This window comes from Pongo abelii, chromosome 7 (genome assembly GCF_028885655.2).
Source record: "Pongo abelii isolate AG06213 chromosome 7, NHGRI_mPonAbe1-v2.0_pri, whole genome shotgun sequence".
NCBI classification, from domain to species: Eukaryota; Metazoa; Chordata; class Mammalia; order Primates; family Hominidae; genus Pongo; species Pongo abelii.
The window spans coordinates 160,040,525-160,055,638 of record NC_071992.2 but is presented as its reverse complement, the minus strand read 5'-3'; the positions used below and the strand labels follow the sequence as shown (position 1 = coordinate 160,055,638).

The 15,114-nt window shown below is 60.1% G+C and overlaps 2 protein-coding genes across 6 annotated transcripts; one reads left to right on the top strand and one right to left on the bottom strand.

Moving 5' to 3' along the window:
• On the bottom strand, positions 1–6,309 carry GSDMD (gasdermin D). 5 transcript variants are annotated; one of them, XM_063726900.1, is made up of 12 exons: positions 4,794–6,309; positions 4,446–4,563; positions 3,691–3,911; positions 3,270–3,462; positions 2,477–2,645; positions 2,094–2,196; positions 1,780–1,833; positions 1,375–1,461; positions 1,069–1,241; positions 850–991; positions 537–610; positions 1–401 (listed from the first exon to the last, which is right to left on the bottom strand). In XM_063726900.1, exons 1-12 carry the CDS (start codon positions 5,053–5,055, stop codon positions 159–161), a joined length of 1,839 nt encoding a protein of 612 aa, XP_063582970.1. In that variant the 5' UTR covers positions 5,056–6,309; the 3' UTR covers positions 1–158. The 5 variants fall into 5 exon arrangements, with proteins under 5 accessions (XP_063582970.1, XP_063582971.1, XP_024106657.3 ...); XM_063726901.1 differs by lacking the exon at positions 1,780–1,833; XM_024250889.3 differs by lacking the exon at positions 4,446–4,563 and having other exon boundaries at positions 4,794–5,003.
• On the top strand, positions 4,953–6,627 carry LOC134761976 (uncharacterized). Its single transcript, XM_063726903.1, has 2 exons — positions 4,953–5,517; positions 5,663–6,627. The coding sequence occupies exons 1-2, from the start codon at positions 5,422–5,424 to the stop codon at positions 6,212–6,214; spliced, it is 648 nt and encodes a 215-aa protein (XP_063582973.1). The 5' UTR covers positions 4,953–5,421; the 3' UTR covers positions 6,215–6,627.
• The last annotated feature ends 8,487 nt before the right edge of the window (positions 6,628–15,114 follow it).

Sequence of the window (15,114 nt, the reverse complement as noted above, 5' to 3'; positions counted from 1 at the left end):
TTTCCTTCGTATGCCACCTTTATTGTGTTTCCCCAACTCCTGGGCCCCATGGTAGACAGGCCACATGGCTACTGGGCTCCTGGCCTTCCTCGGGCTAGCAGCTGGTGGGCAAACACTCTGCCCTGCTGGAGAGCTGCCAGGCCATGCCCGGGCACAGGCTAGTGGGGCTCCTGGCTCAGTCCTGATAGCAGTGCCAGGGAGGCGTAGAGTGCACACATGCGGCCCTGGGCCTGCGGCTCCCAGCACACGTGGGGAGTGTCCTCCCCCAGCTCCAGGCCACACTCGTCCAGCAAGACCCAGGCCGGTGCCCCTTCGCCCCAGCTGCTCCCCAGGAGCCCGGGGGGCAGGGACATGGTGCTGTGCTCCTGCCACGGGGCACTCTGCTCCAAGAGGCTGCCCACCTGCCAAGACAGGGCAGGAGTGTGTCAGATGGGGAAACCTGGGCACCTTGTGCCTGCCCATACCACCCCTTCCCAGGTGCCACAGGGCCCCTTCCACTGGCTCAGCCCATCCTCCTGCAGCCCGAACCATCTCACCAGCTCGAGCGGCCCCAACAGGGACCGCGACTCCAGCGCCTCCGCCAGCAGCTTGTGCTGCGTTTCACTCAGCACTGGGAGAGAGTCAGGTAAGAGGGGGTTCCTGAAGGCCCACCGGGAAAGCCCACCTCCCTCCCTCCCACCCCCGACCTGCCCCCGGGGACCTCCCTCCCACCCCCCCACCTGCCCCCAGGGGCCTCCCTCCCTCCCACAACCCCACCTGCCCCCAGGGGCCTCCCTCCCTCCCACCCCCCACCTGCCCCCAGGGGCCTCCCTCCCTCCCACCCCCCACCTGCCCCCAGGGGCCGCTCACTGGTCAGTGCCCCCAGCAGGTAGACAACAGGGATGGCGAGTTCCGGCACCAGCATTCTGGAGGGGAACACCAGGCACTCCAGGACAGCACCTGCTGGACCGTCCAGGGGCTCCACCGGCCCAAGGCTCTGGCCCTGCTCCAGCTGTGGGCACGGGAAGGGCAGATGAGCCTGGCTGGCTGGGCCGGCCTTGTGTGCCCCGGGCACCCTCCCCCACTCACCGCCTCCTCCAAGGCTCGCAGGGCCAGCTGGTCCCGCAGCACCCCCTCCAGGCCCCTCAGCAGCAGCTGGCACAGCTCTCTGTCCAAGAGCTCCAGTTCCTTGGAGATGGTCTCCACCTCTGCCCGCAGGCCCTGGAAGTCTTCAGTGAACGCACCCTCCACAAGGACCCCATCTGTAGGGACAGAGGGACTGGCACTGCCCGGGTGCTTACAGGGCTCTGGAAAGCCTTGGTCAGGACAGGCAGACCCCAGGGGGCAGAAGGAGAGCCCACCAAAGGTCCCCGGGGCGGTCAGGAGGGCACTGACCTGTCAGGAAGTTGTGGAGGCACCCCATCATGGAGATGCCAGAGGGCGGCTGTGGCCAGGCGCCTTCGCTCGTGGAACGCTTGTGGCCTGGGCAGGGGCATGGGAGGGCAGGGCTGGTCAGTGCAGGGGGCGGGTGTCTGAGCCAGAGACGGCTGAGGCCTTCCCCGGGCCGTCACAGCCCCGGTCACCACCGCCAACACTGGTAGCCCAGGGCAGGGAGGGAGGCCAGGGAGGCCCAGGGTCAGCTGTCCTGTGTCACCCCTTGTGTGTGTATGGGGGGTGCCCACTGCCTCAGGGGGCTGCCCAGCCTCCCTGTGCCCTGAGAACACGAGGAGAAGGCCTCAACTGCCCAGGGAGTGTGCTTTTCCCACCGGACACCCCACGCTGGGGGCTCTCGGCTCTCACCAGTCGGGGGTGGCTGGAAGGTCCTCTGCTTCTTATCCGGGAAGAGAAGGACGTCTGGCAGCCAGGTGGGAGCAGACAGGGACAGGCATGTCACCTAGATCCCAGCATCCCCTCCCCTACTAGGAGCTCCCCTATCCAGCTCAGGCCCTGCCCAATCACCCACACACCAGAGCACAGGACCTCAGCCACCTGCCAGACACAGGACGTTGTTCAGCCAGGGGCCCACGGCAGCCCAAGCTGGTGGGTAGCTCTCCCCAGGCCTCCCTGCTTCTCTGCCAGGGCCTGGGCCCGAGACACCCCCAACTCCAGCTCACCCAAGTCAGAGTTAATAACCAGCTGGGCCACCCGGAATGCGAGGATGCTGCCCGAGGGGATGGTGACCGTCTTCTTCTGGCTCAGGTGGCCCTGGCCCTCACCCTGAGGCATGGAGATGGGCTCAGGGCCGGGCCCTGGGCACCGGACTGTGGGGTGCAGGTGTGGGCTGGGTGCGGATGTGGGCTGGGTGCGGGTGTGGGCTGGGTGCGGGTGTGGGCTGGGTGCTGGGGGCAGGCCCGCCGACAGGTGACTTTGGCTCCGTAGCCAAGCGCAGGGCTGGAGCTGTTCTGAGGGGCCTTGGTGGAGCCCAGCCCCGCTGCCTCCACCACCCACCGCTGCGTGCCCATGTGGGGCCAGGCGTGGCCCGAGGCTGGCTACACACCTGCAAGCACATGGTTCCGAGCAGGGAAAACTGGCCCGAGCCCTCTCGCTTGTGGGTCCGCGTGACTTCCACCTCCTTCTGTGTCTGCAACACCTCGGTCACCACATACACGTTGTCCCCACGGCTCCGCAGCTGCTGCAGGATTTTGTGCTCTGGCTGCCGCAGGTGCCTGTGGTCCGAGGAGCAGCAAGCTCACTGGGCCGCAGTCCCCAAAGATGTCTTCCCTCCCCTGACAGCCCCATGCCACTGGGGGAGGTGGTGCAGAGGGGCCCTCCAGAGGTCTGTGGGTGCCTGGGCACCGGCAGCCTCTCTATGCGCTCCCCACGGGGATGGGATCCCATGAGGAAAGGTGGACTCGGGGACTCCAAGTCCAGACTCGAGGAGCAGCCCCCTCACCTGGGCCCCCATGTTCACACCACCACTTGTCCTCACAGCAGCCTGGGGCTCAGTCTGGTCCTTAGGATCCAGTCCTGGCAGCTGAGGCCCCAGATGACCCTTGCAGCTTCCTTCCTGCAACCCGGTTCCGGCCACAGCGCTCTTTTGCCTCTGGGACTTTCCTGATGCCCCAAGGTTGTGACCTTCCCAAGAGCAAGGCTGGGACCGGGCACAGTGGCTCACCCCTGTAATCCCAGCACTTTAGGAGCTGAGGCAGGAGGATTGCTTGAGGCCAGGAGTTCAAGACCACCCTGGCCAAGACAGCAAAACCTCACCTCAAAAAATAATTTAAATAAATAAATAAAAGCAGGGTTGCTTGGGGTGGGTGGGGGCCCTGCCCTGCCCTCTTCGGGCCCACCTGTCATGGAGCAGAGTCTGCCAGGTGTTAGGGTCCACACTCAGCGAGTACACATTCATTGAGGTGCTGGAGCTGTCAGACACCGCGGCCCCGCCTGCAATCTTTGCCTGTCCTGGGGCTGCCAGCTCCACGCTGCCCTGTAGCTGCCCATCCATGGCATCGTAGAAGTGGAAGCTCCTGCCACGCTGCAAATCTAAAGCAAGGCCAGACCTGAGGCTGTGCCCACCGCCCCGCCTCTCCCCCGCCCCCACCAGCCCTGTCCCAGCCCCACGGCAGAGGGACCTTTGGAAAGGCGCTGGCCTCTGGAAGAGAGGCCCAGAGCTAGAGCCTGCAGAGCCCGGTGGGTGGCTGGCTGGACCCAGCCCGCTCCTCTCTCCCATCCAGCCTCCCTGGGGCTCTGCCTCAGCACCACATCAGGCACCTGGTTCCGGGGCATCCGGCTCCAGGATGTCCTTGATTGACAGGTTGACACACTTATAACGGGGTTTCCAGAACCATGAGCTTGAGGGCTTCCTGACCACCAGGCAGTAGGGCTGGAATCCAGTGGAGCTCTGCAGGCTGGTCACAGGGATGAGCTCCCCACCATGGTCCAGCTCCTGGACCACTCTCCGGACTACCCGCTCAAAGGCCGACCCCATGCTCCTGAGGGGGGGAAATGGGTCAGGCATTGTGCCCTCGGGGGGAGGGCGGGAGGGAGTGGGAGAAGGGTCAGTACCTGGATGCCTCCCATGATGGGGGACTCCTTCCCTCCAGAGCAGCCCTGCCCAGCTCATCCTGGGATGCTCCCACTAGCAGAAAGCTTCTGTCCCTGGCCCTCCCCAACACAGAAATATAGTGTTCTCCCTGTTGTCTACGGGACCATGAGCACCTCCAGCCAGGGACAGTGGGGCCTGATGCCCAGACCTGCTGTAACACAGAGAGCTCTGTCCACTAGAATGGCTGCCTCTGGCTGGGAGGAAACAAGCTGTCACCTCCTGAGCGTGGCACAGGGACCCACTGCAAAACCCAGCCAGAGTGTCACCAGGGACCCACTGCAAAACCCAGCCAGAGTGTTGCCCCACCCCAGCTGCGTCCTCCAGGGCCTTCTCTGTGCCTGGAGCTCCATGAGCCACCTTTCCAAGGCTGAGGCTTTGGGGGTCAGAGGCCATAGCGGGCCTCCGCTGGGATATGGGTCACCTGGGCCACTGTGGAGGGGCTGCAGCTGCCTCAGGAAGCCTCTGAGTGCCGGGTCTGCTGAAAGTGGAGGCTGGGCCCAGAAGGCAGCTGGGGGCGGGACCAGCACCGGCCCCGGAACCTGGATGGCGGACCTGGGAGTCAAGCCCAAGCCCAGGTCCAAAGGCCGGGTCCCTGGGCTGGCCAAGGGCAGCCTTTCCCGAAGCCTGGAGCTTCCGCCCCCGTGTGCGGCGCGGGGCCTTCTGGGCGAACGCTGGGGCAGCAGGGCCAGCATCCCCCACCCAGGAGCCAGCGGCCGGCCCCACCCGGGAGCTCCAGCCAGGCCGGGGGAGGGAGCGGGGCGCAGCTCACCGTGACCGTCGGCGCCCCGAGGGTGGCGCGTCTGCTCTCCCTGGGAGCCGTCCGGCGAGCAGGAGCTGGAGGTGCCCAGACCTAAAAGTGAAACTGCAACCTGACGCAGGGCCCGCCCAGGACGCCCTCCCGGAACCGTCCCGGAGAGCCCGCCCCGGCCCCCTTCCTGCCCCCTCTTCCCGCGGGCCCGCCTGGAGCACCAGCCTCGCGCGTCCCGAGGAACCTTGGCTTGGCGCCCCACCCTGGTAGCCTCAAACTTCATAGCAGTTTGTGGTTTTTTCTTAAAACTCTGACCCTGTGCCCGGGCGGATCACCTGAGGTCGGGAGTTCAAGACCAGCCTGACCAACATGGTGAAACCCTGTCTCTACTAAAAATACAAAATTAGCCGGGCGTGGTGGCGCATGCCTGTGATCCCAGCTACTTGGGAGGCTGAGGCAAGAGAATCCCTTGAACCTGGGAGGTGGAGGTTGCAGTGAGCCGAGATCATGCCATTGTACTCCAGCCTGGGCGACAGAGTGAGACTCCGTCTCAAAAACAAACAAGCAAACAAACGAACAACTTTGGGCCTGTGCCGGTCTGGGCAGATCTTCCAAAGATGTACAAAATGTAGAAATTGCCCTCAAGCAAATGCAAAGATGCTCAACATCCTCAGTCATCAAGGAAATGCAAATGGAATCCACAGAGAGATACTGCACACTGACAAAGATGGTCATATTACTAAAGGTGAATAACCAGTGCGGGGGGGGGGACGTGGAGTCACTGGAACGTTTGTGCAATGCTGGTGGGAATGTCAACCCATGCGGCCCTCTGGAATAAGCCTGGCAGCTCCTCCAAGAGTCACTGTGTGACCCAGCAATTCCACTCCTAGCTCCACCCACAGGAATTGAAAGCAAAGACGCAAACAGATGCCTGTGCACCAAAGTTTGTGGCAGCATCCTTCGCCATAGCGGCAGCATCCTTTGCCATAGCGGCAGCATCCTTCGGCATAGCGGCAGCATCCTTCGCCATAGTGGCAGCGTCCGTCATCATAGCAGCATCATCGTCCGTCATCATAGCAGCATCATCGTCCGTCATCATAGCAGCATCATCCTTCGCCATAGTGGCAGCATCCTTTGCCATAGCGGCAGCATCCTTTGGCATAGCGGCAGCATCCTTTGGCATAGTGGCAGCATCCTTCGCCATAGCGGCAGCATCCTTCGTCATAGCAGCATCATCCTTCGCCATAGTGGCAGCATCCTTCGCCATAGCGGCAGCATCCTTTGGCATAGTGGCAGCATCCTTCGCCATAGCGGCAGCATCCTTTGCCATAGCGGCAACGTCCGTCATCATAGCAGCAGCATCCTTCGTCATAGCAGCAGCATCTTTTGCCACAGCAGCAAGGTGGAAACCCTGTCCATCCACTGAGGCGCGCATAGACTAAACATGGCCAGTCCAGGCACTGGAATCCAGGCCGTGGAACGGCGCCCACGGTCAAAAGGAATGAGACCCTGATGCACCAGGCGACACAGACGGACCTCGGAGACATCATGCTAAGTGAAAAGCCAGCCACACGGTGCAGATGGCGTGATCCTGCTCACATGATGTGTCCTGAATGGGCACGTCCAGAGGGCAGAAGGGAGATGGCGCTGTCGGTGTCCGGGGCAGGGGGTGGGAGTGACGGTTGCTGGTTTGGGGTTTCTTTCTGGGGTGAGGAAGTGTTTTGATATTGGCCGTTGGTGATGTTTGCATACCTCTGAATATACTAAAACCCACAGAATTGCACACTTTAAATGGATGAATTGTATGGTATGGGAATTATATAATTATGTTTCATTAAAGCGGTTATTTTAAAAATCTAGTGCCCAGTAGCAACACCTAGTCTCGGCACAGGCTCCCTCAGTGCCCTACTGACCTAACTCATGGTGGGCCCTGGGGCCTTGAGCCTGCCCCTGCACACGGTAGTCCTCACACCCGGCCCTCCCAGCTGCTCTGGGGTTGTGGATGGGGCCACTTGGGCTTGGGCCCCACTCCCAGGCCTGACCACAGTGGGGATGAGGTGGTGCCCTGTGGGTCCCTTCTGGTGCTGTCTCCTGGCTCTTTTGTGTATTTTTTGTTGTTTTGTTTTGTGTGAGGCAAGATCTCTGTCGCCCAGGCTGGAGTGCAGTGGCACAATCACCACTCATTGCAGCCTCGACCTCCTGGGCTCAAGTGATCCTCTCCTGTCAGTCTCCTGGGTAGCTGGGACTACAGGTGCTCAGCACCATACCTGGCTTTTTGTTTTTGTTTTTGTTTTGAGACTGAGTCTTGCTCTGTCACCAGGCTGGAGTGCAGTGGCGTGATCTCAGCTCACTGCAACCTCTGCCTCCCAGGTTCAAGCGATTCTCCTGCCTCAGCCTCCTGAGTAGCTGGGACTACAGGCGTGCGCCACCACGCCCGGCTAATTTTGTGTGTGTGTGTGAGAGATGGAGTTTTGCTCTTTTTTGCCCAGACTGGAGTGCAATGGCATGATCTCAGCTCACTGCAATCTCTGCCTCCCGGGTGCAAGCAATTCTCTTGTCTCACCCTCCCGAGTATCTTGGATTACAGGTGCCCGCCACCACACCCGGCTAATTTTGTATTTTTAGTAGAGACAGTGTTTCACCATGTTGGCCAGGCTGGTCTCGATCTCTTGACCTTGCTATCCACCCGCCTTGGCCTTCCAAAGTGCTGGGATTACAGGCGTGAGTCACCGCACCCAGCTGTAAGTTTTTAAAATTATTTAATTTTTAGTAGAAAGGTCTCACTATGTTGCCCAGGCTGGTCTTGAACTTCTGAGCTCAAGTGATCCACCCGCCTCAGCCTCCCAAAGTGCTGGGATTCCAGGGCTGAGCCACCACACCGGGCTTGGGTACTGTTTTGCAGACCAGGTGGGTCTAAGGTTTCATCTCAGGACACACTGCTGGGCAGAGCTGGCCTTCCTCCGTGACCCCAGCAGGCAAGGAGCCCACACACTGCTGCCCCTGGAAGCCAGCGCCCTGGGGTGTGGCAGCCCGTCCCTGCTGGGTAACAGGGCCAGCACGTGGTGAGCTGTTGTGCTGCAGTCTCCATGGTGAAGATGGAAGGAGCCGGGCACACAGCATTCCTGCAAGGCCACAGGTGTTGGGCCACAGGTGCTGCTCCCTGCCCTGTCCTAGCAGCCACTCCTGAGGGGTCAAGGTCCTGGCTGGGGCAGGGCTGGGCAAGGAGGATGCAGGCTCATTTGCTCACCCAGATCCTGCAGCCCAACCCTGAGCCCAGCTGGAGGTGTCCAGGGCAGGGGTGTTGTGGCAGCCTGGGGCTCTGCACCCTCCACCCTTCACCACCACATTCTGCCTCTTGGCCTTTACCTCCGAGACCTCTGGGGCCACACCAGCCCCCCACCCTGCCTGGCTGGCCCGGCCTGAGCCTCACCCTGAAGGCTCTGTCACACTCATTCATCCAACAAATGTGTATTAGCACCTGCTGCTAGGTGATCTTCCAGCGATCCTGGGTTCTAACAGCAAACAAGACAACGTCTCTGCCCTGGTAGGTCTGAGGCCAGTACGCCGAAGGGGATTTCTGGTGGTGTGTGCGTTGGAATGCTGCAGCCACAAATAACTGGAAATTCAGATGCCAACAGAAGGAAACATTATCTTGTGTAATCAGAAACCCAGAATTGCTGTGTACCCCAGGCTGCACACAGGCAGGCCTGAGAGCTTTGGCTGGTGATGGGCACCTAGGGCAGGGGGTACCCAACTCGGCCTGGCAGGCTTCTAGCTCTGGTCCAGCTGGAGCCCATTAGCTGGGTGTGGGCCCAGAATCCTTGCTTACGGTAGCAGGCGGCTCCAGGAGCCTGAGTAGAGACTAACGCGTTTATGCGCGTGTGTATGCACGTGCGTGTTGTGCGCGTGTCTGTGCGCGGGTGCATGCACGTGCGTGTTGTGTCCACGGGTTTGTGTTCACGTAGTGCATGTACACGTGCATTTGCTCATGTGCTCCAGCTCGTTGATGCAGGCACGCATCTGCATTTATTAGCATGTAAGTGGGCCTTCGTGTTCCTGTGTGTGCACATGTTGCTGTGTGTGTTCACCTGCAGGTCAGGGTGCGCAGCCGGTGCCACGCCCGTGGCTGTCCGCTGCAGGAAGGTGAGCCCATCTGGGCCTCCTCCCTCCTCCCCTCCTCCCGCTTTTCTCTTTTCCTTTGCAGCAAAATTCCTGGAAAGCCCTGCACAGCCTTGCCGCCTCTACGTCTGTGGTGCGTCAGGCCCCTCCCAGACACTGGCAGGAGGTGGCGGCCTCCAGAGTGCAGGGCGAGCCTTGCCTCCAGCAGGGGTGTGAAGAGTCCAGGCTTATCTTCCCAGAAGGCCTCGCTGCCCTGTGGGGGAATGAGGTGGAGAAGGCAGGCACGGCAGCCCCTGTGGGACTTGATCTGAGGCCAAGCAGGCGCCGTCTGTGGGCAGGAGGGACAGGTGAGGGCCGGGACGGCTGAGGAGGGTGTGGCCCACTGTGCCCGCAGGTCAACGGGCAGTGACGAAGTTACCTCAGCTTCCAGCTGGGCGCTGGCGAGGACAGGTGCTTCTGTCCACACTCAGTTCTTTAAAAATAACCCCAACGGGAAGCGCTCGAAGGAGGGCAGAGGTCAGCCTGGGAGGAGGGGGGAGGCCGGCCCCGCCCCAGCGCTCCCAGCCCCCATTCACAGGCGGGGCCAGAAGTGTCGAGGGCAGGAACTCCGCAGGGAGAGGGCGAGCGCCTCCGTCGCCTGTGTCGGGGTTCATCCCTCCGCCCAGTTTACGGAAGTCGGAGAGGCGCCCTGGGCCAGGTGCGCGCAGGTCCTGGGGAGCCAGAGCCTGGGGAACACCACGTCCCTTCTGCTGCGTGTGCAGAGTGAGCGGCGGGCGGCGGGGCTCCAAGGAAGGGCGGTCCCGGGGGCGGCTGTCTCGGAGTGCGGCTGAGGGGTCGGCCCCTCAGAGGGGGCGCCTCTGCCCTGAGCAGCGTCCAGGCCCCTGGTCCTAGGAGCCAAGACAAGCGCTAGGGTGGAGGCACGCAGAGCGCGGAGGAGAGGACCAGCGAGAGAGGTGATCCCGGAGCCCGGAAGGGCACGAGGACCCCACGCCTGACCGCGACCTGGACAACCCGGCCTCGGGAACCAGCCCCGCGCAGGGCGGGACTTCGGGTGCCTGCCAGACCCTGTCCCGGCCTGGCAGCAGCTCCTGAGGGGGTCTGGGGTGCCGGGGAAGTCCCCACCATGTCCTGGCAGCCTCACCCCTCGCTGGCTTCTCTGCCTTGCCCCGCCCCTCCCCCCACCCTCCCCTCCCCCCACCCTCCCCTCCCCCCACCCCCACCTTCCCCTCCCCTACCCCCACTCCGCTACCCCTGCCCCCCACCCCTCCCCGCCTTTGCCAGTCTGCCTCACCCTGCCTCTTCACGGCTTCACCTTTGCTGGTCCTCCTGCCCCCTGCTCTACACACAACCCACTCCACACCCCACCTCCCTATCCGCCCACTCCCACCTCCAGGCTTTGGGCATCTGAGCCCACGTGGGGCGGATTGTGGTGATGGGGGCCCGGTGGGAGGGGGTGTCGGGTTCAGAGGCGCCCCCAGAGTGAGGAGAGGCAGCTGGCAGAAGAGCCCTGCTAAGGCCAGGGGGCCTCAGGGAAACTCCCCCAGCAGCTCCTGGGCACCTCACGGCTTACACCCTCTCCTGGGGCAAAGGGCGATGGGGTTAGGGGCCAGCCACTGCCTGCAGGGAACCCAGGCCTTGCTTCCCAGCGCTCTTCCCTGGCACGCACCCCCCATCCTGTCTCCTTTTGGGGTCCCTGCCCTGAGGCCTGTCCTTTCCTCCCCAGCTCTGGAAGGAGTGTCGCTCCCTGGGCAGGTTTGGGGTGGGCTTGAGGGAGGGTGACACAGAAGCGTGCCCCACCTGGCTTCTGGCCTTCTGGGCCTCCGCATCTCTTCGCTTTGCTAGAAGAAGCCATGACTGCCGGGATCCAGGCGTTACTTTGGGGGTGGGGAATGTTTTCCATGCAGGCGGGGAACCCCTGCGCTTTGGCCAGTGTTTAATGCCCGTGGAAGCCTGGCACAGGGAGATTCACACCCTCCACCCCCATGGTCACGGAAAGCCTGATGGCAATGCCTGACCTCGGGAACAGGAGACCACCAAAATACACTTTCTTGGCTTGGTGCTGTGGCTCACACCTGTAATTCCAGCACTTTGGGAGTCTAAGGTGGGCGGATCACATGAGGTCAGGAGTTGGAGACCAGCCTGAGCAACGTGGTGAAACCCCATCTCTACTAAAAATAGAAAAATTAGCCGGACATGGTGGTGTGCGCCTGTAATCCCAGCTACTCAGGAGGCTGAGGCAGGAGAATCGCTTGAACCTGGGAAGCAGAGGTTGCAGTGAGCCGAGATCACAACACTGCACTCCAGCCTGGGTGACAGAGCAAGAATCCATCTCAAAATAAGAATTAAAAAAAATACACTTTCTCCCAAGGGCCTCAGCCCAGAGGGTGTGAGGGCCTTGCAGTGGGAGGTAGGTGTCACGCGCATCCGTGACAGTGGGGAGAGTGGGATGAGGGGGACCCACCAGACCTCTAGGACAGTTTTCTCCCACCGTCACTTTCTCTCTCCATAATAGAGGGCACAAGGGGCATCATGGGGCACTGGCTGTGGCTGGCCAGACACCTGTTCCCACCTGAGTGATGCAGGACTTTCCTCAATCACTTTTGCCAGCTGGAGACACCCAGCCAGCCCTTGCCCTGCCTCGGCCCTCAACTTCAGGGCTGGCTCAGGCCCACCGCCATTTCTGTTACGGAGAGCAGAGGGCCACAGTGTTACAGCCTTCTCTGTACCACGTTCGGTGGGTCCCATGCTCTTGTACTGCATCCAAGAAGAATGAGGATATGTTGACAATCAGATAGTGAGGAGGGGCTGGGCACAGTGGCTCAGGCCTGGGAGGCTGAGGTGGGAGGATCACTTGAGGTCAAGAGTCTGAGACCAGCCTGGCCAACATGGTGAAACCCTGCCTCTACTAAAAAAAAAAAAAAAAAAAAGCCAGGTGTGGTGGGCACCTGTAATTCCAGCTACTCAGGAGGCTGAGGCAAGAGAATCACTTGAACCTGGGACATGGAGGTTGCAGTGAGCTGAGATCACGCCACTGCACTCCAGCCTGGGTGACAGTGAGACTCTGTCTCAAAAAATAAAATAAAAATACAAAAATTAGCCAGGTGTGGTGGCAGGCACCTGTAGTCTCAGCTACTCGGGAGGCTGAGGCAGGTGAATTGGTTGAACCCAGGAGGTGGTTACAGTGAGCCAAAATTGCGCCACTGCACTCCAGCCTGGGTGACAGAGTGAGACTCTGTCTCCAAACAACCCCAAAACACCCCAATAAAGAGTGAGGAGGGTGGAGAATAATTTTATTGAGCAATGGAATAGCTGTCAGTGGAGGGGATGATGCTGGGGCAGTTTCTCTCCCAATGTGGCGGAGTCCTGGGCTTTTATGGGCTCAGAACAGGGGAGGGCGTGCTGATTGGTTTGTGGGCATTCGAAGAGAAGCTAAAGCAAAGGCACCACTGAAAGGTGGGCGCGACGACGTGGAAAGCCGATTAGGTAGGGTAGGTATATGTAAAATACGTGAAGGGTGGGGACGAATTAGAGGAAAGCATGCCAGACCGAAAGACAGGTTCTCAATCCGGTCTGAGGATTTAACTTGTAGCTTGGCTTTCAGGCTGTCTTTGGCTTGGAGGTGGGGCTCCACCAGGGACCCACTCCTATCTGCATAGGCATTTGTCTGTCTCCTGCCACTACCACGAGGGCCTGGGGCCTGGCTGTATGCAGAACCCCCACCTGGCAAGGAAGGTGGCTGGAGGGGTCAGGGCTCCAGGGCCACACCCCCGAGGTGGGTGTGGCTGGGTCACTGGAGGGGAGAGGCAGGGACTTTTGCAGGGCAGTGAGATGGGGTTGGGGTGGGGCGGAGGGGTGGTGGCGTCCGGGGAGTGGTGTTGGGGGGCGTGGGGTGCATAACAAGCCCACAAAAGGCCTGACATTCTGCGCCTGTCCCCTGATAAAAGTGGGTTCAGCATGGCTACACTGTGTCTCATTAGTCCTCCCTTCCCCAACAGAGGCTAGTGCTCGGGGCAGCCTTCTGAGGTTGGGCTGGAGAGAAGTGGGGTGCTTTGAGGCCCAGGGCACCCCTGGGGGGGTGTTGGGCAGGCGCAGGGCAGCTTGTGGACCCAGAGGGAAGAAGGCTGCTTAGGCTCTGGTGCAGAGAAAGCCCCTGCATAAGAAAAGAGCTGGAAGCTGGGTGTTGAGGAGGGGAGGAGAGCAGAGGGAGGTGGGATGGGGACAGAGAAAAATCTCCCGTGGGGAAGGAGAGGGAGAAGTCCACCGCAACAGACAACAGTGATGGCTTACTCTCCGGGTTCATCTGTTTACTGAAGTCTGATGGGAATCCCACTCCACTCAGACCCACACTGGGCAGCGCTATGGGAAGGGGCTCCACGCAAAGGAAGGAGACGCCGAGGGAGAGTGGGCGGCCAGCGCCTGCAGACCCCGGTGGGAGAGACGGCCACGAAGCAGCCGGGCCAGGATGTGCAGTGCGCTGCCCTTCAGAACACCGGTGTGCGCAGCAGGTGGTTTAGGTGACTCTGCTTCCCGCCAAGGTGGGTTGTTTTCACGTTTGCCGGTTTCACACGTGCCAGAGCTTTCAGTGTAACTTCAGGGACCAGTTTTAGCAAGTTGACTCTGACAGTGCTCACATCCCATTTACAGTTTCACAACCCCAGAAAACAAACCCACACACCTTGCCCTGTCTCAGCAAGTGGCCGGGCCTCTCCCACCACCCTAGTACCCAAGAATACATCAGTTTTTGCTGTGTCACAAATCACCCTAAAATGCGGTGGCTTAAGAGCACATCCACTGATTTGCTGATAGTTATGGGAGTTGGTAATTTAGGCTGTGTTCGGCTAAGATCGCTCAACTCTGGTCCCTGTGGTGCCATCTGGGTTCACTGGCGGGCAAGAGACAGTCGGCCAACATGTTGGGCAGATAACTGTTGGCAGGAGGGTCAGTGGTAGGAAACTGGAGTCTCACTCAGCTCAAGCTGCTATGAAAATCACCACAGAATCGGCTTATGGCTGGGCACGGTGGCTCATGCCTGTACTACCAGCACTTTGGGAGGTTGAGGCAGGTGAATCACCTGAGGTCAGGAGTTCGACACCAGCCTGGCCAACATGGTGAAACCATCTCTACTAAAACTACAAAAATTAGCCAGGCGTTGGGCCGGGTGCAGTGGCTCATGCTTGTAATCCCAGCACTTTGGGAGGCTGAGGTGGGCAGATCACGAGGTCAGGGGATCGAGACCATCCTGGCTGACACGGTGAAACCCCGTCTCTACTAAAAATACAAAAATTAGCCGGGTGTGGTGGCGGGCGCCTATAGTCCCAGCTACTCGGGAGGCTGAGGCAGGAGAATGGCTTGAACCCAGGAGGCGGAGCTTGCAGTGAGCTGAGATCGCGTCACTGCACTCCAACCTGGGCGACAGAGCGAGACTCCGTCTCAAAAAAAAAAAAAAAATTAGCCAGGCGTGGTGGCAGGTGCCTGTAGTCCCAGCTACTCAAGAGGCTGAGGTACAAGAATCGCTTGAACCCGGAGGCAGAGGTTGAGTGAGCTGAGATCACGCCATTGCGCTCCAGTCTGGGTGATGAGAGCAAAACATCTCAAAAAAAAAGAATCAGTGGCTTAGATAGTGAAATTTCTCATAATTCTGAAGGCTGGAAGTCTGAGAGCAAAGGGCCAGCTTGGCTGGGTTGTTGGTGAGGGTCCACTTCCTGGTTTCGATGAGATGGGAATTCAGCACGGCTTGTTTCACAAGATACAGGTCACAAAGAGCCCACTGATAAAGCAGGCTGCGGTAAAGAAGCCAGCCAAAACCCACCAACACTGCAGCAAGACGAGCTGCAGTCAAAACAACCCAGACACCGGATTAAAGAAGGAAGAGGTTTTTATTCGGCTGGGAGTGTGGGCAGACTCATGTCTTAAGAGCCGAGCTCCCCGAAAAAGAAATTCCTAGCCCTTTTAAGGGCTTACAACTCTAAGGGGTCCACGTGAAAGGGTCACGACAGATCAAGTAAGCGTGAGGAACGTGACTGGGTGCTACATACATCAGCTAACAGAACAAAAAGTTTTACAGTGCTTTCTCATACAATGTCTGGAATTTACAGGTAACACCAGTAGTTTTGGTCGGGGGTTAATATTAATATTATTATTATTTTTTGAGACAGAGTCTCGCTCTGTCACCCAGGCTGGAGTGCAGTGGCGCGATCTTGGCTCACTGCAAGCTCCGCCTCCT

Coding starts and splice junctions, on each gene's coding strand:
- GSDMD (XM_063726900.1), bottom strand. CDS start 5,055: ATGAAGTTTGAGGCTACCAGGGTGGGGCGCCAAGCCAAGGTTCCTCGG. Junction 4,564..4,793: donor TCGGGGCGCCGACGGTCACG/GTGAGCTGCGCC, acceptor TCCGCCATCCAG/GTTCCGGGGCCGGTGCTGGT. Junction 611..849: donor CCTGCTGGGGGCACTGACCA/GTGAGCGGCCCC, acceptor ACTCTCTCCCAG/TGCTGAGTGAAACGCAGCAC.
- LOC134761976 (XM_063726903.1), top strand. CDS start 5,422: ATGCAAAGATGCTCAACATCCTCAGTCATCAAGGAAATGCAAATGGAA. Junction 5,518..5,662: donor AGATGGTCATATTACTAAAG/GTGAATAACCAG, acceptor TTCCACTCCTAG/CTCCACCCACAGGAATTGAA.